Source organism: Amblyomma mixtum, chromosome 7, assembly GCF_055824585.1.
Source record: "Amblyomma mixtum isolate Tamu chromosome 7, ASM5582458v1, whole genome shotgun sequence".
NCBI classification, from domain to species: domain Eukaryota; kingdom Metazoa; phylum Arthropoda; class Arachnida; order Ixodida; family Ixodidae; genus Amblyomma; species Amblyomma mixtum.
The window spans coordinates 1,937,296-1,963,602 of record NC_143018.1 but is presented as its reverse complement, the minus strand read 5'-3'; the positions used below and the strand labels follow the sequence as shown (position 1 = coordinate 1,963,602).

General features: G+C 45.0%; 1 protein-coding gene across 1 annotated transcript in view; it reads left to right on the top strand.

Annotated features, from left to right (window-relative positions):
- The window catches only part of LOC149334794 (uncharacterized), a 147,662-nt gene that overhangs the window by 16,909 nt on the left and 104,446 nt on the right, over positions 1-26,307 (top strand). Inside the window, exons 8-20 of the mRNA XM_089551404.1 lie at positions 488-517; positions 1,438-1,491; positions 5,211-5,309; positions 7,250-7,279; positions 8,294-8,323; positions 9,191-9,244; positions 15,698-15,730; positions 19,305-19,337; positions 22,028-22,060; positions 23,046-23,090; positions 24,349-24,375; positions 25,221-25,250; positions 26,009-26,059. Coding sequence (XP_089407530.1) covers positions 488-517; positions 1,438-1,491; positions 5,211-5,309; positions 7,250-7,279; positions 8,294-8,323; positions 9,191-9,244; positions 15,698-15,730; positions 19,305-19,337; positions 22,028-22,060; positions 23,046-23,090; positions 24,349-24,375; positions 25,221-25,250; positions 26,009-26,059 — 549 coding nt within the window. The remainder of the gene's footprint in view (positions 1-487; positions 518-1,437; positions 1,492-5,210; positions 5,310-7,249; positions 7,280-8,293; positions 8,324-9,190; positions 9,245-15,697; positions 15,731-19,304; positions 19,338-22,027; positions 22,061-23,045; positions 23,091-24,348; positions 24,376-25,220; positions 25,251-26,008; positions 26,060-26,307) is intronic.

The window sequence follows — 26,307 nt, the reverse complement described above, 5'->3', positions numbered from 1 at the left end:
TCTGGGTGGATTTTCAATCAGTGGAAATATTTAGTTGGTCTGTAAAACTATAGGAATACGTTCGAGTTTCGAAGCGATATTTTAGCCGTTTATATTAGCCCGACAAAGGCATCAAACCTTTTACCTGCGTTTCCGTGTTCGTGAAATTGAACGAACATATTTCGCGTTTTGTTGTTCGATGAAATAGGAAGTCACCATTGTTAAGTGCTGTTTTGCGTGTCTTGCTGCCAGGGCAGCTTCATCAGAAATTGCGAGAGCTGGGAGCTTTGCTTGCCAGCAGGTACTAAGCTGCAGTTGAACTACCACAAGCACTTATAACCGACCTACGTCATTGACGTGTATTGTTAACTACGGCTTTGCTTTGCGGTCTGCTCTGGAACAGCTGCATGTTCAGTGACGAGATTCATTGGACGCGTAAATGAAATAATGACATTCAAAAATATCAGAGCCTTATGTACTGGGAATAAATATGTTGCCTTTTCACTAGCGGCGCCATCGAGGGGCGTTGGAGAGGCCGGTAAGTCATATTCGCAGATGGAGATCTGCGGAATCTGAGTGGATCTTCAATTACAGTATGGAAATATTTAGTCTGTAAAACGACCAGATTACGATAGAGTTTCGAAGCGATATTTTAGTCGTTTATATTAGCACGACAAAGGCATCAAAACCTTTGACCTGCGTTTCCGCGTTCGTGCGTTTCCGCATCTAGCCAAGAGGCTAGATGCGTGTTAGTTATTTTAAACAGATTCTCATGTCAGTATTTTTTTTTTAAAGAACCGAAATAAAGCTGCCAAGCGTGTCAACTGGTTTTGTTTCTGCAGGAAGTGGATACCATTCTATCATAAAATTAGTGTTCTTAGCTCGAGAACATATTAATATGGCGAAACACTAATATCTTGTGCTTGTGGCTGGACACATGAGCCGTGCGCGGTCACAGTGGGACGGCCTATATTAGTTAAAGGTTTGGAGGCTCTATTCGCGGCGTGTAAATACAGCTTATTTGAAGAACTCGATAAATCCTGCCCTCCACAGCTATGATAAAGGCAGGACAGGAGAAAAAAAATAGGATAGGAGAAAAGTGGAGGATCTCCAGAATCATGTAGATACCTGCAGACCGAATGACTTGCTTCAGAGTATGAAGCAATAGGACACACATCCTGTGTCACAGGTTTAGTTAGAACGTAGCGTTTTGCATGAATTGGAACTGCGACAAACTTTGAAGCGCTCTAGTGCAAAAGAATTGTGTTCAGAGCGCGGAAGCGTAAAAATCTTATGGTCCCAAGAAACCAGCCGAATACAAAACAACTTCTGTATTTGTTGAAAGATGCTGCAGTCAGTTTCGATGGAACTGCATGCACTGTTTGACACGCATTGCTTGTGGCGCGATCCGTTAACGAGGTACATCGACACAAATTTTATGCGGGATGCACCACGCAGCTCCGGGCGGCATAAGAATCAGCGCCAGCTTCACGCCCCAGGCTCGGGTAGCAGGTGAGTCTATCGGGCCCCTCCGAAGTCGGGGCGCACTTGGTGAGACAGTTAACGCGATTTTCGCATACCACCTTAATGTGAGCTCTTGCAACAGGATGCAGTAGCAGTGTTCTAGATATAAAACATTTGAATATCTCCAGGCTCTGTCAGGTGTACTGGGATCAGAGGAAAAGCTTGTATTCGAATGCCGGGCTGTCTGCTTTTTGTGCATGCAAATCCTGTAAGTGGTAGGCCACTAGATTAGAGACGGGTGACGATTCGAACTGCAATCTGTAGATTGAAGCGCGTGAGGATTAGCTGAAAGATATTGCAGTTTTTACTGGCTTCTGAATGCTTTTTTGAGAGCAGGGATAAACAAATGGCATGTGACCTGACACTACGCCCAAAGTTGCCGCTTTGAGGCTTTATATCGAGGTTATTTAAAGGTTTCGCCGTTATTGTGCAGGTCTTGAAGGTGTATGTTTTGTACTCCTCCGATTGTAGACTTCAAAAATCTGCTTGAGCCTCACTGGCTAGTCAGTATTCCGAACTCGTATGGCAGACTCACGCCCATGTTCTTCCATTGTTTTACCCCCAGATTATTCTTTTCTAGAAGGAGCCTGCGCGCTATAAGACTGTCCCTATGGCCAAACTGTACATTACGAAAGAGACGCAATATTCGGCCAGTACTCATTTTGAAACGCAGCTCAACAATGCCTTTGCTATCTCGGTCTAAAGGATTCTAACTACCTACATGGTCAGCTGTTCGGTTACATGCTTGCGCATCTTTCGTGTCATTAGAGCAACGTTTCTAGGACAATTAGGCCGTGAACTTCTGCCATTTAAATTCTGCGCCACATTCATGCTTTTGTTATTGTGATGTGGGGCTGGCATCAGATTATGGAACTGTATGACAATAGCCATCACTTCCGGCTTCCCTTGAATGTAAACCATTCTCGTTTCTAGCAGGAAACTACTATCGAGGGACCATATTTCCAATTTTCTGAAAAACATGCGAGGATGCACGCGCAGTTTTTGTGGCTTCCTGGTTCACTTTCTCATTAGTTGATGAGTGCTCAGCACCAAAATTGTTGAACGTTTCTGTAGATTTTGCAGTTTCCCACATCACTTACACCACGGTAAAAAAAACGTGCCCGAATAATATTCCGGCAGTTTTCCTGACACTGTATGAATGCTTCGCTTTTCTTTTGCGAAAGAATGCATACACGAATCGGGTCTGCATTGTAAAGCCACCAAGAATACAAGGTGTGAAGGAAATAAAGCCGAAATAGCATATTGTCGCGTAGTGGTGACTGCAGTCCGGCGAACAGGAAAACGAGGATGTCTTCGAAACGAAACTGTTTATTTCGGCTGACTTGCGCCCCCAAAGAACTGAATGACTCGGCGGCGGCGTAGCAGCAAGCGTGCTCAGCGGTCGTCGAACAGAATGCCCGCCACTGTCGGCCATGCTCTTTTTAAAGCTGATAGCGAACATTCGAGATAACGCTTGGGAAGTTACTGGAACTTTCTGGCGCAAACTAGAATCGGTTCCGTCTGGATGCCATCAATCGAGATAAATCTCGGCGCGTCTTGCGTCACAAACGAAACGATAAAGCGGCTTTGAACAAACACTGCAAACGAACGCTACAAAGATTCGCGGCAATAGTTTTTACCGTTGGGTTCTGCAGGAGTACAAGCACCGGCAGTGTTCATGAATTTATTTACGAGGACCGCATTTGTCATGAGCTCATAAAGGCAAGCGTTATCTAAGCACAAACGGGTTGGAATGAACTTCTTCAAAAGTGCATGAAAGATGATCCCTGGCCTCAGATTCAGGCGAGTTGTTTCGCCATTGTGATCTGTAAAACTGCGCAGTGAGGTTGATTACGACGTCGGAGAAAAACTTCTGCGCTGTGGAGCATGGTGCGGGATGATTGCCTGTCTCTCCGGAAGTGCTTTATTTAAAACACTGAATATTTGTAGACAAGTTTTCCGCCTAAATTTCCCAAACATATTTGGTAAATTCAATTATTTTTAGGCTCATTGTACGTGCACATTATAAGCTGAAGTTCTTGCATTAAATAGGAAAGTTTCGCCGCCGCGGTGGCTCAGGGGTTAGGGCGGTTGGATGCTGACCCGAGAGACTCCAGTTAGATTGCGGCTGCAGGGGTCGAATTTCTATTGTAGCAAAATTTTAGGGGCCCGTGTCCTGTGCGATTTGTGTGCACGTTAAAGAACCCACTCGATCGAAATTTCCGGAGCCCTTCTCATAGACTACGGCGTCCCTCATAACCTCACTCATTCTTGTTTGTAAAACTTTCATAAACCATAAACCCAGAATTAGTTCTGTGCGTGACTCGCTGGGCGAATGTTTCATCACTTGTAAGTGATGTGGGAAGCTGCAAAACTCTACACAAAGGTTCTCAACAATTTTGATGCTGAGCCTTCATCAAGTAATGAGAAAGTGAACTTTCTGGCGCAAACTAGAATCGGCTCCGTCTGGATGCCATCAATCGAGATAAATCTAGGCGCGTCTTGCGTCACAAACGAAGCGATAAAGCGGCTTGTTGGCAGCTTTGAAGGCTGAACAAACACTACAAACGAACGCTACAAAGATTCGCGGCAATAGTTTTTACCGTTGGATTTTATCTCATGGGATTTTAGTTTCCCAGCAGAGCAGATAGAGAAGGGGTAGACATATGGCATGCGACCTGACTCTACCTCAAAGTTGCCCTTTTAGGGCCTTATGTGTCTGTTTTGTACTTTTCCGATCATAGACTTCAAAAATCCGCTTGAGCCTCACTGCCTAGGCTGTATTCTGAGCTATGGCCGTCTCAGGCCCAAGTTCTTGCATTGTTTTACCCCCAAATTATTCTTTTCTAGAAGCTGCCTGCGCGATATAAGACTGTCCCATGGGTCAAACTGTGCATTGGCAAAGAGACGTAATGTTTGGGAAGCATTCCTTTTTCAAACTTAGCTCGACAATGCCTTTGGTATCTCGGTGTAAAGGAATCTAACTACCTACATGGTGATGTGTACCTTTAACTTCGTGCATGCCGAATGCCCAAGGCAAATGCGTTGGTGAGTAATGTTCAAACCGCTGATGCGTAAACAGATTCGTCCAAAATTTCAAGCGCAGGATTGTCGGCAACGGAGAGCTTTGCTTTCGGTTCTGCACTGGACCAGCCACATGTTTACAGTGACGAGATTTACTGGAATTCGTGTATGAAAGAAAGGTTTATAAATATCAGCCTTATGTACTGCACTTCTGAGGAGTTATGCTTCAAGACGGGCGGAGGAAATGGAGAGGAACACCAGATAAATACTCCGCACCACTGCGATGTGAAAGGCATGACAGCAGAGACTGAAGGCCTGAGAGCAGAGAAAAAATAGAATAGGAGAAAACTTGAGGACATAAAAGGGAAATCAGCAGCGTAGTTATTATCTGTAGAATGATGTGAACCATACTTGAAGAACGAATGCTTTGCTTCAAGGCGTGAACGAATAGGATACTAATCCCATGTCACAGGTGGTTAGATCATTGCGTTTTCTATACATTGGAACAGTACAAACTTTGAAGCGCTCTAGTGCAAAAGACTCCTAACCCTGTGTTTAGAGCGCGGAAGCGTAAGCATCCTACCATGCGAAAAACTGGATACAAAACAACCTGTGTATTTGCTGAAAGGTGTGACATTGCATGTACTGTGTGATACGCGTGACTTGTGGCGCTATCCGTTAAGGATGAACATCGACGCAAATTATATACGGGATGCTCCACGCAGCTCCGGAGGGCGTGAAGATTACCGCCAATTTCGGCGCGAAAGATCAGGTGGCAGCAGGTGAGTCAGCGGGCCCAGCCGATGCCGGGGCTCTCTCAGCGAGAGTGAACGCGAATTTCGCATATCACCATGATCTGACTTCTTAAAACAAGATACGGCAGCAGTGTTCTAGATATAGAACTTTAGAATACTCTTCTGTGCATGTATCTGTGGGAAGCCCTGGGCGGGCTGAATTTGTTTGCCCAGGTGGTGCGCAGTTCGAGTGATTCCTCCTGAACATGTAAGGCCGTCGGTTGCAGATTTCATCTCTTGCGTTTATCGTTTCACAGCAGAGCAGAGAGAGCGAAGGGATAGACATATGGCATGCGACCTGACTCTACCTCAATGTTGCCCCTTTACGGCCTTATGTGTCTGTTTTGTACTTTTCCGATTATAGACTTCAAAACTCCGCTTGAGCCTCCCTGCCTATGCTGCATTCTGAGCTATGGCCGTCTCACGCCCAAGTTCTTGCATTGTTTTACCCTCATATTATTTTTTCTAGAAGCAGGGCATGTACTACTGCCATTCTGCGCCTCATCCATGCTCTCTCTATTGTGATGTGCGGTTGACAGCAGATTATGGAATGGTATGCCTTTTAGACATCTCACCTTCACTTCCTGCTACCCTTGAATGTAAACCATTCTCGTTTCTAGCACAAAGCGGCTATCGATGACCTTATTTCCAAGTTTCTGAAAAACGTGCGAGGATGTAGGCGCAGTTTTTGTGGCTGCGTGGTTTACTTTCTCAATTCTTGATGAGGGCTCACTGCCAAAATTACTGTGTACGTTTCCCGGATCACTTACACCACGGTAAAAAAATATTCCCTGAATAATATTCCGGCATTTTCGTTGGCACTGTAATTATGCTTCGCTTACCTTTTGCAAAAGCATGCATCCATGAATCGGAGTCGCAGCGTAAAGCCACCAAGAATACGAGGCGTAAGGAAATAAAAAGCAGAAATAGCATATATTTTTCACCATTAGGCTCTGCAGAAGAAAAGCACCGGCAGTGCGAATGAATTTTCAGGAAGTGTTGGTTATTTACAAGGACGGCTTTCGTCATAAGGTCATAAAGGCAAACGTTATCGATGCCCAAAAAGCAATACGAACTTCTTCAAAACTGCACAAACGAGAGTTCCATTAAGGCGAGGTCTTTCGCGATTGCGATCCGTAAAACTGCACAGTGAACTTGATTACGGCGCCGGAGAAAAAACAAGTGCACTGAATGATGGTGGGGGAGGATAGCCTGTCTCTCCTGGTCGTGCTTTGAAGATGGTGTGGATGGGGCATGCGTACACCTTATAGGTTGAAGTTCTCGCATTAAAAGGGAAATATTGAGCGTTTCGCCCACGGGGTGGCTGAGTAGTTGTGGCGGTTAGATGCTGACCCGAAAGGCAGCGGATTGATTGAGGCAGCAGGGGTCGAATTTCGATGGCGGCAAAATTCTAGGGGCCCATGTCCTGTCCGTTTGCGTGCACGTAAGAGAACCCCAGGGGATCGAAATTTCCGGAGGCCTTTACTACGGCGTACTTCATAGCCTGACTTAATTTTGTACGTAAAACTTCCATAAACCCATATTGAGCGTTTTGTCGTTCGATGAAATACGAAACCATTAAAGGTTCCCTGTCACCATTGTTAAGTGCTGTTCTGCGTGTTTCGCTGCCAGGGCGGTTTCATCAGAAATTACATGCGAGAGCTGGGAGCTTTTCTTGCCAGGAAGTACTGAGCTGTAGTGTAACTATCTCAAGCACTTATAACCGACCTACGTCATTGACGTTAACATCGTGTATGCTGAATTCTCAAGGCAAATACGTTGGTAACTAACGCTTTGCTTTGCAATCTGCTCGGGAACAGCTGCATGTTCACAGTGACGATATTCACTTGAATACGTATATGAAATAAAGGCATTTGTAAATATCAAAGCCTTATGTACTGGGACTAATTATGTTTCCTCTTCACTAGCGGCGCCGTCGAGGGGAGTTGGAGCGGCCGGTAAGTCATATTCGTTTTTATTTCATTTAGTTAGTCTGTAAAGCGATCAGGTTACGTTCGAGTTTCGAAGCGATATTTTAGTCGTTTATATTAGCACGACAAAGGCATCAAAAACCTTTGACCTGCGTTTCCGCGTTCGTGAAATTGTGTTTATCATATTAGGTTGCCAAGAGGCTAGATGCGTGTTAGTTATCTTAAACAGATTCTCATATTCTTTTAAGAGCGAAATAAAGCTGCCAAGGGCGTCAACTGGCTTTTAGTTTCTGCAGGAAGTGGATACCATTCTACTATCATAAAATTAGTGCTCTTAGCTCGAGGACATATTAATATGGCGAAACACTAATATAATATCATGTGCGCGGTCACAGTGGGACGGCCTATATTACTTAAAGGTTTGGAGGCTCTATTCGCGGCGTGTAAGTGCAGTTTATTTGAAGGACTCGATAGATCCTCCCCTCCACAGCGATGATAAATGCATGACAAGAGAGAAAAAATAGGATACAAGAAAAGGTGAGGGCATAAATGTGAAATCAAGAGCGTAGTTCTTATCTGCAGAAACCTGCAGACCGAATGGCTTGCTTCAAAGAGAGTATGAAGCAATAGGACACACATCCTGTGTCACAGGTTAGAACGTAGCGCTTTGCATGAACTGGAACTGCTACAAACTTTGGTTCCCTGTCACCATTGTTAAGTGCTGTTCTGCGTGTTTCGCTGCCAGGGCGGTTTCATCAGAAATTACATGCGAGAGCTGGGAGCTTTTCTTGCCAGGAAGTACTGAGCTGTAGTGTAACTATCTCAAGCACTTATAACCGACCTACGTCATTGACGTTAACATCGTGTATGCTGAATTCTCAAGGCAAATACGTTGGTAACTAACGCTTTGCTTTGCAATCTGCTCGGGAACAGCTGCATGTTCACAGTGACGATATTCACTTGAATACGTATATGAAATAAAGGCATTTGTAAATATCAAAGCCTTATGTACTGGGACTAATTATGTTTCCTCTTCACTAGCGGCGCCGTCGAGGGGAGTTGGAGCGGCCGGTAAGTCATATTCGTTTTTATTTCATTTAGTTAGTCTGTAAAGCGATCAGGTTACGTTCGAGTTTCGAAGCGATATTTTAGTCGTTTATATTAGCACGACAAAGGCATCAAAAACCTTTGACCTGCGTTTCCGCGTTCGTGAAATTGTGTTTATCATATTAGGTTGCCAAGAGGCTAGATGCGTGTTAGTTATCTTAAACAGATTCTCATATTCTTTTAAGAGCGAAATAAAGCTGCCAAGGGCGTCAACTGGCTTTTAGTTTCTGCAGGAAGTGGATACCATTCTACTATCATAAAATTAGTGCTCTTAGCTCGAGGACATATTAATATGGCGAAACACTAATATAATATCATGTGCGCGGTCACAGTGGGACGGCCTATATTACTTAAAGGTTTGGAGGCTCTATTCGCGGCGTGTAAGTGCAGTTTATTTGAAGGACTCGATAGATCCTCCCCTCCACAGCGATGATAAATGCATGACAAGAGAGAAAAAATAGGATACAAGAAAAGGTGAGGGCATAAATGTGAAATCAAGAGCGTAGTTCTTATCTGCAGAAACCTGCAGACCGAATGGCTTGCTTCAAAGAGAGTATGAAGCAATAGGACACACATCCTGTGTCACAGGTTAGAACGTAGCGCTTTGCATGAACTGGAACTGCTACAAACTTTGAAGCGCTCTAGTGCAAAAGTCTTAATTAATCTTATGGTCCCAAGAAACCAGCCGAATACAAAACAACTTCTGTATTTGCTGAAAGATGCTGCAGTCAGTTTCGATGGAACTGCATGCACTGTGTGACAGCGTTGCTTGTGGCGCGATCCGTTAACGAGGTACATCGACACAAGTTTTATACGGGATGCACCACGCAGCTCCAGGTGGCGTCAGAATGAGCGCCACATTCACGCCCCAAGCTCCGGTAGCAGGTGAGTATCGGGCCCCTCCGAAGTCGGGGCGCACTTGGTGAGACAGTTAAAGCGATTTTCGCATACCACCTTAATGTGAGCTCTTGCAACTGGATTCAGTAGCAGTGTTCTAGATATAAAACTTTTGAATAATATCTCCAGGCTCTGTCAGGTGTACTGGGATCAGAGGAAAAGCTTGTATTCAAATGCAGGGCTGTCTGCTTTTCGTAAATGCAAATCCTGTAAGTGGTAGGCCACTAATCTGAAGTGCTCAGATTAGAAATGGGCGACGATTCGAACGGTAATCTGTAGATCGAAGCGCGTGACGATTAGCTGAAAGATATTGCAGTTTAATGCACACTTTTGGGAAGCCCCAGGCTAGTTGAATTTTTCTTTACCTAGGTAGAGCGCAGTTTGAGAGCGGGGTTAAAAAATGGAAAGTCTTTGAAGCCTTATGTCGAGGTTATTTAAAAGTTTCGCTGTTATTGTACAGGTCTTGAAGGTGTTTGTTTTGTACTCCTCCGATTGTAGACTTCAAAAGTCTGAGCCTCACTGGCTAGTCTGTATTCCGAACTCGTATGGCTGACTCACGCCCATGTTCTTGCATTGTTTTACCCCCAGATTATTCTTTTCTAGAAGGAGCCTGCGCGCTATAAGACTGTCCGTAGGGACAAACTGTACATTACGAAATAGACGCAATATTTGGCCAGTATTCATTTTGAAACGGAGCTCAACAATGCCTTTGCTATCTCGGTCTAAAGGATTCTAACTACCTACGTGGTCAGCTGTTCGGTTACATACAGCCGCCGCGGTGGCTCAGTGGCTATGGTGCTCGGCTGCTGACCCGAAAGACGCGGGTTCGATCCCGGCCGCGGCGGCTGGAATTTCTTTGGAGGAGAAATTCTAGAGGCCCGTGTACTGTGCGATGTCAGTGCACGTTAAAGAACCCCAGGTGGTCGAAATTTACGGAGCCCTTCACTACGGCGTCTCTCATAGCCTCAGTCGCTTCGGGACGTTAAACCCCATAAACCAAACCAACCACATGCTTGCGCATCTTTTGTGCCATTAGAGCAGTTTCTCCGACGATTATACCGTGAACTTCTGCTATTTAAATTATGCGCCACATTCATGCTTTTTTTATTGTGATGTCGGGCTGGCCGCAGATGATGGAGCAGTATGCCTTTTAGACATATAGCCATCACTTCCGGCTTCCCTTGAATGTAAACCATTCTCGTTTCTAGCAGGAAACTACTATCGAGTGACCATATTTTCAAGCTGCTGAAAAACATGCGAGGATGCACGCGCAGTTTTTGTGGCTTCCTGGTTCACTTTCTCATCACTTGATGAGGGCTCAGCACTAAAATTGTTTAACGTTTCTGTAGATTTTGCAGTTTCCCACATCACTTATACCACGATAAAAAAAAACGTGCCCGAATAATATTCCGGCAGTTTTCCTGACACTGTATTAATAATTCGCTTTTTCTTTTGCAAAAGAATGCATACACGAACCGGGTCTGCATCGTAAAGCCACCAAGAATACAAGGCGGGAAGGAAATAAAAAGCAGAAATAGCATATTGTCGCGTGGTGGTGACTGCAGTCCGGCGAACAGGAAAACGAGGATGTCTTCGAAACGGAACTCTTTATTGGGCTGACTTGCGCCCGCAAAGAACTGAATGACTCGGCGGCGGCGTAGCAACTAGCGTGCTCGGCGGTCGTCAAACAGAATGCCCGCCGCTGTCGGCCATGCTCTTTTTAAAGATTATAGCGAACATTCCAGATAACGCTTGGGAAGTTACTGGGACTTTCTGGCGCAAACTAGAATCGGCTCCGTCTGGATGCCATCAATCGAGATAAATCTCGGCGCGTCTTGCGTCACAAACGAAGCGATAAAGCCGCTTGTCGGCACCCTTGAAGCAGGAACAAACACTACAAACGAACGCTACAATGATTCGCGGCAATAGTTTTTACCGCTGGGTGTACTCCTGCAGTGTTCATGAATTTTTTTACGAGGACCGCATTTGTCATGAGCTCATAACGGCAAGCGTTATCGATGCACAAATAGTTTGGAATTAACTTCTTCAAAAGGGCATAAAAGATGATCAGACGAGGTATTTCGCCATTCTGATCAGTAAAACTGCGCAGTGAGCTTGATTACGGCGTCGGAGAAAAACTGCTGCACTGTGGAGCATGGTGCGGGAGGATAGCCTGTCTCTTCCGGGCGTCCTTTGAAGATGACGTGGCAGGGACAGCTTGTACTTTGCTTCAAAATTTGAAACACTTTATATTTGTAGACAAGTTTCCCGCCTATATCCCCAAAACATTTTTGGTAATTTCAATTACTTTTAGGCTCAATGTACGTGGACCTTACGAGCTGAAGTTCTTGCATTAAATGGGAAAGTTTCGCCTCCGCGGTGGGTCAGGGGTTATGGCGGTTGGATGCTGACCCGAGAGACTCCAGTTAGATTGCAGCTGCAGGGGTCGAATTTCTATTGTCGCAAAATTTTAGTGGCCCGTGTCCTGTGCGATTTCTGTGCACGTTAAAGAACCCACGGGATCGAAATTTCCGGACCCCTTCTCTTAGACTACGGCGTCCCTCATAGCCTCACTCATTCTTGTTCGTAAAACTTTCATAAACCATAAACCCAGAATTAGTTCTGTGCGTGACTCGCTGGACGAATGTGTTTCATCAGAAATCACATACGAAATCTTGGAGCTTTGCTTGCCAGGATGTACTTAGCTGAAGTGAAACTATCACAGGCATTAACAGTGTGATGAAAACTGCCGGAATATTATTCGGGCAACTTTTTTTTACCGCGGTGTAAGTGATGTGGGAAAGTGCGAAACTGTACACAAAGGTTCTCAACAATTTTGGTGTAGAGCCCTCAAGTAATGAGAAAGTGAACCAGGCAGCCAAAAAAACTGCGCGTGCGGTTGCAGATTTTATCTCATGGGTTTTTAGTTTCACAGCAGAGCAGATAGAGAGAAGGGGTAGACATATGACATGCGACCTGACTCTGCCTCAAAGTTGCCCTTTTACGGCCTTGTCTGTTTTGTACTTTTCCGATTATAGACTTCAAAAATCCGCTTGAGCCTCACTGCCTAGGCTGTATTCTGAGCTATGGCCGTCTCACGCCCAAGTTCTTGCATTGTTTTACCCTCATATTATTCTGTTCTAGAAGATGCGTGCGCGATATAAAAGACCTCTCCCATGGGTCAAACTGTGCATTGCGAAGAAGACGCAATATTTGGGAAGCATTCATTTTTCAAACGTAGCTCGACAATGCCTTTTGTATCTCGGTGTAAAGGAACTACCTACATGGTGTCATGTATCTTTAACTTCATGTATGCCGAATGCCCAAGGCAAATGCGTTGGTGAGTAATGTTCAAACCGCTGATGCGTAAACAGATATCGTTCAAAATTTCAAGCGCAGGAATGTCGCCAACGGAGAGCTTTGCTTTCCGTTCTGCACTGGACAAGCCACATGCTGACAGTGACGAGATTTACTGGAATGCGTGTATGAAAGAAAGACAAATTGTTTTCTCTTCACTAGCGCGACCTTCGAGCGGTATGCGATGTAAAGATAGGCAGTCGATAACAAAGGATGAACTGCTGCTCGCCTAAAAGCGAAACTTGCATCAAGGCGGGCGGAGGAGGTCGAGAGGAACACCAGATATATCCTCCCAACCACTGCGATGTTAAAAGGCATGACAGCACAGACAGTTAAAGGCCTGAGAGCAGAGAAAAATTAGGATCTGTAGAATGATGTGAACCATACTTGCAGACCGAATGCTTTGCTTCAAAGCGTGAATGAATAGGATACAAATCCCATGTCATACGTTGTTAGATCATTGTGTTTTGTATACATTGGAACTGTTACAAACTTTGAAGCGCTCTAGTGCAAAAGGCTCTTAACCCTGTGTTTAGAGCGCGGAAGTGGTAGGCATCCTGCCGTGCGAAAAAACCAACTGAATACAAAACAACCTGTGTATTTGCTGGAAGGTGTGACATTGCATGTACTGTGTGATACGCGTGGCTTGTGGCGCTATCCGTTAACGATGAACATCGACAAATTATGTACGGGATGCTCCACGCAGCTCCGGAGGGCGTTGAAATCTTCGCCACATTCGGCGCGAAGGATCAGGTGGCAGCAGGTGAGTCAGCGGGCCGAGAGGATGCCGGAGCGCTCTTAGCGAGAGTTCACGTGAATTTCGCATACTACCTTGATCTGACTTCTTGGAACACGATACGGTAGCAGTGTTCTAGATATAGAACTTTTGAATACTCTTCTGTGCACCTATCTGTGGAAAGCCCTGGGCGGGCTGAATTTTAGTTTACCCAGGTGGTGCGCAGTACGAGTGATTCCTGCTGAACATGTAAGGCCGTCGGTTGCAGATTTCATCTCTTGCGTTTTTCGTTTCACAGCAGAGCACAGAGAGAAGGGATAGGCATATGGCATGCCACCTGACTATACCTGAAAGTTGCCCCTTTACGGCCTTATGTGTCTGTTTTATACCCCTCCGATTATAGACATCAAAAATCCGCTTGAGCATCACTGCCTAGAGTGTATTCTGAGCTGCTATGGCCGTCTCACGCCCAAGTTCTTGCATTCTTTTACCGTCATATTAATCTTTTTTCGAAGCAGCTTGCGCGATATAAAAGACCGGTCCCATGGGTGAAACTGTGCATTGGCAAAGAGGCGGAATTTTGGGAAGCATTCCTTTTTCAAACTTAGCTTGACAATGCCTTTGGTATCTCGGTGTAAAGGAATCTCACTGCCTACATGGTCAGCTGTTCGGTTTTCATGCCTGCCCATCTCTCGTGTCTTTCGAGGTTCGTTTCTAGGAAAAGCAGGTCATGAACTACTGCCATTCTGCGCCTAATCTATGCTATCTTTATTGTCATGTGGGGTTGACAGGAGATTATGGTACAGTATGCCTTTTAGACATCTCGCCTGCACTTCCTGCTGCCCTTGAATGTAAACCATTCTCGTTTCTAGCACAAAGCGGCTATCGAAGACCCTATTTCCCAGTTGCTGAAAAACATGCGAGGATGTAGGCGCAGTTTTTGTGGCTGCGTGGTTGACTTTCTCAATTCTTGATGAGGGCTCACTGCCAAAATTACTGTGAACGTTTCCCAGATCACTTACACCACGGTAAAAAAACATTCCCCGAATAATATTCCGGCATTTTCGTTGGCACTGTAATTATGCGTCGCTTCTTTTTCAAAAGCATGCATCCATGAATCGGAGTCGCTGCGTAAAGCCACCAAGAATACGAGGCGGGAAGGAAATAAAGAGAAGAAATAGCATATATTTTTCACCATTACGCTCTGCAGAAGAACAAGCACCGGCAGTGCGAATGAATTTTCAGGAAGTGTTGGTTATTTACGAGGACGGCTTTCGTCATAAGGTCATAAAGACAAACGTTATCGATGCCCAAACGGGAATTCGAACTTCTTCAAAACTGCATGAAAGAGAGTTCCAGTAAGGCGGTCTTTCGCCATTCTGATCCGTAAAACTGCACAGTGAACTGATTACGGCGTCGGAGAAAAACAAGTGCACTGAATGATGGTGGGGGAGGATAGCCTGTCTCTCCTGGGCGTGCTTTGAAGATGGTGTGAATGGGGCAGCTTCTACGACTGTCCTACAAGATTGAAAACACTGTGTATGTTTGTAGACAAATTTTGAGCCTAAATCCTCCCCAAACAGTTTTGATAAATTCAATTACTTCTATGCTAATTGTACGTACACCTTATAGGTTGATGTTCTCGCATTAAATCGGAAACATTGAGCGTTTCGCCCACGGGGTGGCTGAGTAGTTGTGGCGGTTTGATGCTCACCCTAAAGGCACCGGTGTGATTGAGGCAGCAGGGGTCGAATTTCGATGGCGGCAAAATTCTAGGGGCCCATGTCCTTTTGAGATTTGTGTGCACGTTAAAGAACCCCATGGGATCGAAATTTCCGGTGCCGTGCCCTACGGCGTAGCTCATGGCCTGACTCGTTTTTGTACATAAAACTTCCATAAACCATAAACCCATATTTAGCGTTCTGGCGTTCGTTGAAATAAGAAATCGATGAAGGTTCCCTGTCACCATTAAGTGCTGTTTTGCGTGCTTCGCTGCCAGGGCAGTTTCTTCAGAAATTACGTACGAGAGCTGGGAGCTTTTACTTGCCAGGATGTACTGAGCTTTAGCGTAACTATCTCAAGCACTTATAACCAACATACTTCATTGACGTGTATTGTTAACTTCGTGTATGCTGAATGCTCAAGGCAAATGCGTTGGTAACTAAGGTTCAAACCGCTGATGCGTAAAACACGTTCGTCCTAAATTTCAAGCGCAGGATTGTCGGTAACGGAGAGCATTGCCTTGCGGTCTTCACAGTGACGAGATACACTTGAATGCGTAAATGAATTAAAGGGATTTATAAATGTAAGAGCCTTATGTACTCGGAATAATTATGTTATCTCTTCAGTAGCGGGGCCCTCGAGCGGCACTGCAACGGCCGGTAAGTCATATTAGTTTTTATTTCATTTGGGACCAGTCAAGGCTAACTCTATCTGCAGATGGAGATCTGCGGAATCTCTGAGTGGATTTTCAATCAGTGTGGAAATATTTAGTTGGTATGTAAAACGGTCAGATTACGTTGGAGTTTCGAAGCGATATTTTAGTCCTTTATGTTAGCACGACAAAGGCATGAAAACATTTGACGTGCGTTTCCTGTTAGTGATCATTATAGCTTGCCAAGAGGCTAGATGCGTGTTAGTTATTTTAAACATATTTTCATATCAGCCTTTTAAAAGAGCGAAATAAAGCTCCTAAGCGTGTAAACTGGCTTTTTGTTTCTGCATGAAGTGGATACCATTCTATCAAAATTACTGTTATTAGCTCGAGAACATACTAATATGACGAAACACTAATAACTTGTGCTTGTGGCTGGACACATGAGCCTTGCGCGTTCGCAGAGGGACGGCCTCTATTAGTTGAAAGTTTGGAGGCTCTATTCGCAGCGTTTAAATACAGCTTATTTGAGGAAGAGTAGACTACAGGACCGCATCGAAGCGCTATTTTGCCGCGCCAGCAAATGGCTATATTCGCCTTCACAGATCCTTGCCTGCTGGGTGGCTATCGATGCAAAGATAGGCAGTCGATGAGCTGTCGATATCCAAGCACGTACTGCAGCTCGCCTAATAGCTAAACTTGACGCCTTTGGCGGGGGGGGGGGGGGGGTATGCTGAGTGTTGAACAGTTATCATCCACTACGGAAATCTAGTCACTGTGTAGGACACTGCATTTCTGAGGCGCCATGCTTCAAGGCGGGCGGCGGAAGTCCAGAGGAACACCAGATATATACGGCCTGAGAGCAGAGAAAAAAATAGGATCGTTGAAAAGTTGAGCCTTTTCTTATCTGTAGTATCATGTAAACCATACCTGCAGACTGAATGCCTTTCTTCCAAGCGAGAATGAATAGTATACAAAGCCCATGTCACAGGTTGTTCGATCATAGCGTTTTGTATACATTGGGACCGTTACAAACTTTGAAGCACTGTAGTGCAAAAGGCTCCTAATCGTGTGTTTAGAGCGCGGAAGCGGAAGCATGTTATGGCGCAAAAAAACCAACTGAATACAGAACCTGTGTATTTGCTGAAAGATGTTGCAGCCAGTTTCAATGACATTGCATGTACTCTGTGACACGCGTGGCTTGTGGCACTATCCATACACGATGAACATCGGCACAAATTATATACGGAATGCTCCACGCAGCTGCAGAGGGCGTGAAAATCACCGGCACTTTCTGCTCGGTGCGCGATTAGTCCAGCGGGCTCCACCGATGCCGTGGCGCTCTTAGCGAGAGTTAACGCGAATTTCGCATATCACCTTGATCTGACTTCTTGGAAGAAGATACGTTAGCAGTGTTCTAGATTAGAACTTTTGAATACTCTCTATGCACATATCTATGGGAAGCCCTAGGCGGGTTGAATTTTAGTTTACTACCTAGGTGGTGCGCAGTTGAGTGATTTGTCCTGAACATGTAAGGCTGTCGGTTTCAGATTTCATCTCCTGGGTTTCTCGTTTCACCGCAGAGCAAAGAGAGAGAAGTATTAGACATATGCATGCTGCTTAAATCTACCTCAAAGTTGCCCCTTTAAGGCCTTATGTCGAGATTATTTAAAAGTTTCGCCGTTACTGTACTGGTCTTGAAGGTGTCTGTTTTGTACTCCTCCGATTATTGACTTCTAAAATCCGCTTGAGCCTCACTGCATAAGCTGTATTTTGAGCTCCTATGGCCGTCTCAGGCCCAAGTTCTTGCATTCTTTTACCCTCATATTATTCTTCTAGAAAAGACCTGTCCCATGGGTCAAACTGTGCATTGGAAAAGAGACGCAATGTTTGGCAAGCATTCATTTTTCAAACATAGCTCGGTAATGCCTTTGGTATCTCGGTGTAAAGGAATCTCACTCCCTACATGGTCAGCTGTTCGGTTTTCATGCCTGCCCATCTCTCGTGAGGTCCGTTTCTAGGAAAAGCAGGTCATGAACTACTGCCATTCTGCGCCTCATCTATGCTATCTTTATTGTCATGTGGGGTTGACAGCAGATTATGGTACAGTATGCCTTTCAGACATCTCGCCTTCACTTCCTGCTACCCTTGAATGCGAACCATTCTCGTTTCTAGCACAAAGCGACTATCGATGACCATATTTTCAAGTTGCTCAAAAACATCCCAGGGGTTAGATCAGTTTTTGTGGCTGCGTGGTTGACTTTCTTAATTCTTGATGAAGGCTCAGCACCATAATTACTTAGAACGTTTCCCAGATCATTACACCACGGTAAAAATGTTCCCCGAGTAATATTCCGGCATTTTCCTTGCCACTGTAATTTTGCATCGCTTATCTTTTGCAAAATCATCCATGCATGAATCGTAGCCGCAGCGCAAAGCCACCAAGAATACGACGCATGAAGGAAATAAAAAGCAAACAGCATATATTTTTCACCGTTAGGCTCTGATGAAGTACAAGCACCGGCAGTGCGTATGAATTTATTTTCAGGAAGTGTAGGTTTTTTTACGATGACGTCTTTCGTCATAAGGTCATAAAGACAAACGTTATCGATGCCCAAACGGGTTATTACGAACTTCTTTAAAACTGCATAAAAGGTCAACTCTGCCCTCAAGCGAATGAAAATTGGTTCCAGTAAGGCGAGGTCTTTTGCCATTCTAATCCATAAAACTGCACAGTGAACTTTATTACGGCCTTCCTCTCTCGGGCGTGCTTTGAAGATGACGCGGATGGGGCAGCTTCTACGACTTTCTTTCAAGATTGCGAAACAATGTGAAAGTGTGTAGAAAGTTTTGAGCCTAAATCCTCCCCAAACATTTCTGATAAGTTCAATTACTTCTAGGCTCATTGTACGTACACCTGGTAGGTTGAAGTTCTCGCATTAAATGGGAAATATTGAGCGTTTCGTCCCCGTGGTGGCTGAGTAGTTCTGGCGGTTGGATGCTGACCCGAAAGGCACCGGTTTGATTGAGGCTGCAGGGGTACGGCGCACCTCATGAGCTGACTCGTTTTTGTACGTAAACTTTCCATAAACCATAAACCCATACACAGCGTTTTGTGGTTCTATGAATGTCACCATTGTTAAGTGCTGTTTTGCTAGTCTCGCTGCCAGGGCAGTTTCTTCAGAAATTACGTACGAGAGCTGGGAGCTTTTGCTTGCCAGGATGTACTGAGCTGTAGCGTAACTATCTCAAGCACTTATAGCCAACATACGTCATTGACGTGTATTGTTAACTTCGTGTATGCTGAATGCTCAAGGCAAATGCGTTGGTAACTAAGGTTCAAACCGCTGATGCGTAAAACACGTTCGTCCTAAATTTCAAGCGCAGGATTGTCGGTAACGGTGAGCATTGCTTTGCGGTCTGCACTTTAATAGCTGCATGTTCACAGTGACGAGATTCACTTAAATGCGTAAATGAAATAAAGGGATTTATTACAGTGACGAGATTCACCTAAATGCGTAAATGAAATAAAGGGATTTATTACGCCTTATGTACTGGGACTAATTATGTTTCCTCTTCAGTAGCGGGGCCGTCGACCGGCCTTGGAGTGGATGGTAAGTCATATTCGTTTTTATTTCATTTGGGACCATTCAAGGCTAACTCTATCTGCAGATGGAGATCTGCGGAATCTGAGTAGATTCTTAATCACAGTGTGGAAATATTAAGTTGGTCTGTAAAACGGTTATATTACGTTCGAGTTTCGAAGCGATATTTTAGTCGTTTATGTTAGCACGACAAAGGCATGAAGACTTTTGACCTCACAGATTCTCATATCAGTCTTTTAAAGAGCGAAATAAAGCTCCTAAGCGTGTAAACTGGCTTGTGTCTCTGCAGGAAGTGGATACCATTCTACTGTCTAAAATTACTGTTCTTAGGTCGAGAACATAAAAATATGGCGAAACACTGTCTTGTGCTTGCGGCTGGAGACATGAGCCGTGCGCGGTCACAGTGCGACGGCTTCTTTTAGTTGAAGGTTTGGAGGCTCTATTCGCGACTACAGGACAGCATCGAATCGCCCGCAAACTGTGATATACTCCTTCTCCACAGATCCTTGCCTGCTCGGTGGCTAGTGATTTAAAGATAGGTAGTCGATGTGCCGTCGGTAACAAAGCACGAACGGCACCTCACCTAACTGCGAAACTTGCCGCCATTTGCGGTGGGGCATGTTGAGTGTTAAGTTATCATCCACTACGCAAATCTAGTCACACTGTAGGACATTGCATTTCTGAGGCGTCATGCTTCAAGTAGGGCGGCAGAAGTCGAGAGGAACACCAGATATATCTTCCCCCCCACCCCCGCCTCCCTGCGATGATAAATTCATGGCAGCAGAAACTGTTAAAGGCATGACAGCAGAGAAAAAATAGGATTGGAGAAAAGTTGAGGACATAAAATGGAAATCAATAGCGTAGTTCGTATGTAGAGAATCTCGTTGATAAATGCCGACCGAATTACTTGCATCGAAGCGAGAATGAAGCAATTGCATACAACTTCCGTGTCACAGATTGTTAGAACGTAGCGTTTTGTATGAATTGCAACTGTTAAAACTTCGCAGCGGTGTAGTGGAAAAGCGCGGAAGCATAAGCATCTTATGGTGCGAAAGAACTAACAGAATACAAAACAACTTGTGTATTTGCTGAAAGATGTTGCAGTCAGTTTCGATGGAACTGCATGAGCTGTGTGACACGCGTTGCTTGAGGCGCGATCCGTGAACGAGGTACATCGGCACAAATTATATACGGGATGCACCACGCAGCTCAAGACGGCGTAGCCGTCAACTCCACTTTCAGCCCGGCGTCTCCTGAGACAGGGGAGTCTAGTGGGTCCTGCCGATGTCGGAACGCTCTTGGTGATACAGTACCAGTGTTCTAAGTTCTAAATATAGAACTTTTAAAAATGTAAATTGTCAACAGGCTTTATCACGTGTATTGGCTTCAGAGGAAAAACTTTTATTTGAATACAGGGCTGCTTTTCGTGATGTCCTGTCAGCGGGAGGCGTCTAGTCTTGGATGCTCACACTACATATACGGGTGGTGATTCGAACTGTTATCTGTAGATTAATCACTTACACCACTGTGAGAAAACGTGCCCGAATAATATTCCGGCATTTTACCTGACACAGTATTAATGCTTTGCATTACTTCCGCAAAAGCATGCATCGATGATTCGAAGCCGCAGCGTAAAGCCACCATGAATACCGGGAGGGAATTAGCATATCTTTCACCGTTGGGCTCTACAGAAGTACAAACACCGGCGGTGTCTTTTTACAAGGACGGCATATGTTATAAGGCCATGAAGGCAAGCTTTATCGATGCCCAAACGGGTTGGAATCAACTTCTTTAAAACTGCATCAAAGATGAACTGTGCCCTCAAGGGAATTAAAATTGGTTCCAGCAAGGCGAGCTCGTTCGCCATTCTGATCCGTAGAACTGTGCAGTGAGCATGACTACGGCGTCTCTTGGGCGTGCTTTGAAGGTGACGTGGAGGGGGCAGCTTCTACGACTGTCCTACAAGATTGCCAAACACTGTGCATGTTTGTACACAAAATTTTCAAAACCCCGATCAACATGCCTTATAAGCTGAAGTTCTTGCATTAAACACGAGATATTTTGTTTCGCCGGCGTGGTGGCTCAGTGGTTATGGCTGTTCGATGCTCACCCGCAAGACAGCGCTTCGATCGTGGCTGCAGCGGTCTATTTTTGATGGAGGCAAAATTCTAGGGGCCTGTGTGTGTGCACGTTAAATAGCCCCGGCGGGATCCATATGCTGACTCGTTTTTGCACGTTAAACTTCCATAAACAATCAACTAACTTTTAGTGTTTCTTCTGATAAGGAAATGGTTAAAGGTTCCCTGTCCCCATAGTGGAGTGCTGTTGTGCGCGCCTCACTGCTAGGAGTTCCATCCGAAATCACATACGAAAGCGGGCAGGTTTGGTGGCCAGATATGCTTTGCTGATGTGTCACATTGGCAAGCACTTACGACCAAGACACGTCACTGACGTGTATTGGTAACTTCGTGGATGCTGAATGCCCAAAGCAAATGCGGCGGCAACTGAGGTTAAAAGCGCTGATGCATAAAACACTTGCCGAACGGAGGATTGTTGCTAACGGAGAGCTTTGCTTTGCGTTCTACACTGGGACAGCTGTGTGTTCAGTGACTAGATATACTTGAATGCTCATATAATATAAAGATTTATATATATCAGAAGCTTATGTACCGGCACTAATTATGTTCTCTCTTCGTTAGCGGTGCCTTCGGTCGGTGGCTTTGGAGCATCAAGTGAGTCGGCTACGTTTTTATTTAACTTCGTACCTTTGAAGGCTGACAGGCAACGCTGAAAATATGACCTGTGTTTGCTCGTTAATATGGTAAAACACTGATTGCTTCTGCTTGCGGCTGAACACATAAGCCGTGCGCGGTCGCAGAGGGATTGCCTTTATTAGTTGCAAGTTTGGAGGCTCTATTCGCGGTCTTTAAATGCACCTTATTTGAGGAAGCGTTGACTACAGGAAAGCATTGAATCGCGCTTCAAGCAAACACTTATATTCTTCTCCCCCACACATGCTAGCCTGCTGGGCGGCTTGCGAAGACTAGATCGGCAGTCAACAGCTCGTCGACTGCCTAACAACGAACTGCAGCTCGCCTACAAGCGAAACTTGCTACCTGCTAGTTTCGTGCAGCACGTTTGTAGACAAGAACTATTATCATTCACTATTGCAATCTACTCCCTGTGTACGACACTGCATTTCTGAGATTTCATGCCTCAAGCAGGGCGCCGGAAGGCGAGGGGAACACCAGATATATCCTCCCCACCACTGCGATGTTAAACGTAGGAGAACAGAGAATAAATTGGAACTGGGGAAAGTTGAGGACATCAGTCCAGCCAGTATCGCAGTTTTGATCTGGAGAATCATGTAGATAATACCTGCAGCCTGAATGGATTGCTTCAAAGGGAGAACGAAGCAATAGGACACACATCCTGTGTCACAGGTTGTTAGATCGTAGCGTTTTGAATAAATTGCAATTGTTAAAAACTGTGAAGCTCTGTTGTGCAAAACACTCTCAAACCAGTGTTCAGAGCGCGGAAGCGTAAGCATCTTATGGTCCGAAAAAAACCAACAGAACACAAAACAACCTGCGTATTTCCTGAGATGTTGCAGTCAGTTTCGATGACATTGCATGTACTGTGGGACAGGCGTTGGTTATGGCGCTATCCGTTAACGAGGTACATCGACACAAGTTATATACGGGAAACTCCACGCAGCTCCCGGCGGCGTAGAGATCCCCCCAGAGATCCGGCCAGCCGCAGGTGAGTTAAGCGGGCCCCGCCGATGCTGGCGCGCCCTTGGTGAGACAGTTAACCGGGAATTTCGCATATCATTTCGGTATGAATTTTGCTATACGATACGGTTTTTAGATATAGAACTACCGTAACTTGTCACCACGCTCTATCTGGTGTTTTTTATTCAGAGTATAAACTTGTATTCGAATGCAGGGCTGTTTGCTTTTTGTGACTGCAAATTGTGTCTGGAGCAACTAGTAAATGCTTTAAAACGCCTAATTTTTGTAGAACATATTTTACTGGCTTATCAATGCTCTCCTGTGCACAAGCGTGTGGGCAGCCCCAGGCAGGCGGAATTTTATTTACCTCAGTGGAGGGCAGTTGGATAGCGTTTGATTGCTCCTGGTCCACAAGTACAGATGAGGTAAGGCCTTTGGTCGCAGACTTCATCCCTGGGTTTTTAGTGCCACCACAGAGCCCTGAAACCTTCTCACAGCGCCATTCAACGCCTTCAGTTCAGGCGCTGCAAGGAAAGAGAAATGCACGCGATCTGACTCAAGGCATTAATGTCGCGACCATTTAAGTTTCGCCGTTACGGTACAGGTCTTGAAGGGGTTCGTTTTGTAGTTATCCGATTGTAGGCTTCGAGCATCTGGCCTGCATACCAAGCTCCTATGACCATTTTACGCTTATGTTCTTTCAGTGTTCTACCCTCACATTATTCTTTGCTAGAGAGAGCCTGCGCATCATCAGAGCTGTTCTACGGGTGAAACTACATTACGAAAGAGACGCAACATATGGGAAGCATTCATTTTTCATATGCACTTCAACGGTGTCTTTTTTATCTGTCTGAGGGATTATTACTTTTGATGGCTGCGCCTCTTAGTCTTCTTAAAGCTGTTTCTCGGTCAAGCAGGCGATGAATTTATACACATCGCTTGATTGTGATATTGTTACAACAGATTATGGAACAGCATACCTTTTAGGTATCGATCCATCTCTGCCTGCTTCTCTTGAAGGTGAACCCGTTCTCGTTTCTAGCAGTAAAATATCACAGTGACCATTTATGCAAGTGCCTAAAAAAGTGGCAAGGATGTAGGCGCGGTGATTTTTCGCTGCGGTGTTGGCTTCCTCATGGGGTTCATAGGCAAAATTGCTGAGAAGCGGCTCTGCAGAGCTCCGTAATTCAAGCATCATACAGACGCAGGTACAAACACGTGCTACAGTTATAATCCGGCATTTGCCCTGACTCTATTAATGCTGCTCTTTTCTTCTTATCGTCAAGCTTCCGCCGCCGAACCGGAGCCGCAACGTAAGTTTAAACTAAAATTCTAAATTTCCTCGTTAAAGCGACTTTACATTTTCCTCTGGGATACAGTGTTTATTAGCCAACTGGTTTTTAAGCCAATTGGTTATCGTAATAGTGCTTAAGTTCTCCCAGAATAAAAGGTGGGAAGGAAACAAACACCAGAAATGGCAATTATTTTTCACCTTTGTGCTCTACAGAAGTACGAGCACCGGGCGTGTATGTGAATAATTGTTTATATACGATAAGTGTTGGTTTTTAGCAAGAACGGCAGTTGTGTTAACTTACAGAAGCAAGGTTATCGACTCTCAAACAAGATGGAATGAACTTCTTCAAAGCTTCATAAAAGATGAACTCTGCTCTCAAGCGAATGAAAAGTGGTTCCAGTAAGGCGAGGTCTTTCGTCTTTCATGAAGAGGCTAATATTTAGGGAGTCGCCGTTTAATGAATAACTGTATCGGTAGAGCTTCCCTGGGGCCACATTTGAGTGCTGGTATCCATGTCTCGCAGCCAGTGGCGGTTACCTCAGAAATCACAGCCGACAAACCGAAGCTTTGCTAGCCAGGATGTACTAAGATGAAGTGAATCTATACATCCCACATACGTCACTGACGTCTATTGACTTCATGTATGCTGAATGCCCGAGGCAAATGCGTTGGTAACTAAAGTTCAAACTGCTGATGCGTAAACGTGCAGGGTTGTTGGTCACGGAGAACTTTGATTTGCCTTCCACACAGCAACTCCTGCATTTTCACTATGACTTAATGTAATGAAATGCCTATATATTATGTAGTTTTATAGATAGAGAAAGCTGATGTAATGCGACTAATTATATGCTTTCTTTTCGTTAGCGGTCCCGTCCAGCGGCCTCCACGTGCCAGGTAAGTTAGGTTCGCTTTTATTAAATGAGGGACATTTAAAGGCCAGCAGCCAACGCTGAAAACATGGCCAGCGTCTTTACATATTGCGTGTACTCAATATTGTTTGAAAATATATTTCTGATGAGACATTCATGAACTGCAGATCGCCTGAGAGCGAAACTTGCCGCCTTTTGCGGTGGGGTATGTTGAGTTACGTGGAGTTATCATCCATTACGGAAATCTGGTCACTGTGTCGGGCACAGCATTTTCGAGGCGTCATGCTTCAAGTAGGGCGGCGGAAGGCGAGAGGAACAAGATATATCCTCCCCACCACAGCGATGTTAAAGGCATAGCAGCAGAGACTGTTAAAGGCATAACAGAGAAAAAATAGGATTGGAGAAAATTTCAGGACATAAAATGGAAATCAGTAGCGTATTTCGTATGGAGAGAATCGCGTTGATACCTGCCGACCGAATTACTTGCATCAAAGCGAGAATGAAGCAATTTCATACAACTCCCGTGTCACAGATTGTTAGAACGTAGCGTTTTGTATGAATTGGAACTGTTACAAACTTTGAAGCGCTGTACTGCAAAAGAGCAGATGTGTAAGCATCTTATGGTCCAAAAAAATGAACAGAATACAAAACAACTTGTCTATTTGCTGAAACGTTGCGGTCAGTTTCGATGGCATTGCATCAGCTGTTTGACACGCGTTCCTTGAGGCGCGATCCGTTAACGAGGTACATCGGCACAAATTATATACGGGATGCCCCACGCAGCTCAAGACGGTGCGCCCGTCAACGGCACCCCAGCTGCGGCTCCTGTGGCAGGTGAGTCTAGCGGGTCCTGCCGATGCCGGAACGCTCTTGGTAATTGTAAATTGTCAGCAGGCTTTATCACGTCTATTGGCTTCTGAGGAAAAACTTTTATTCGAATACAGGGCATCCTTTCAGCGGTAGGGCACTAGTCTTGGGTGCTCACACTACATAGACGGTCGATAATTCGAACTGTTATCTGTAGATTAATCACTTACGCCACGGTAAAAAACGTGCCCGAATAATATTCCGGCATTTTACCT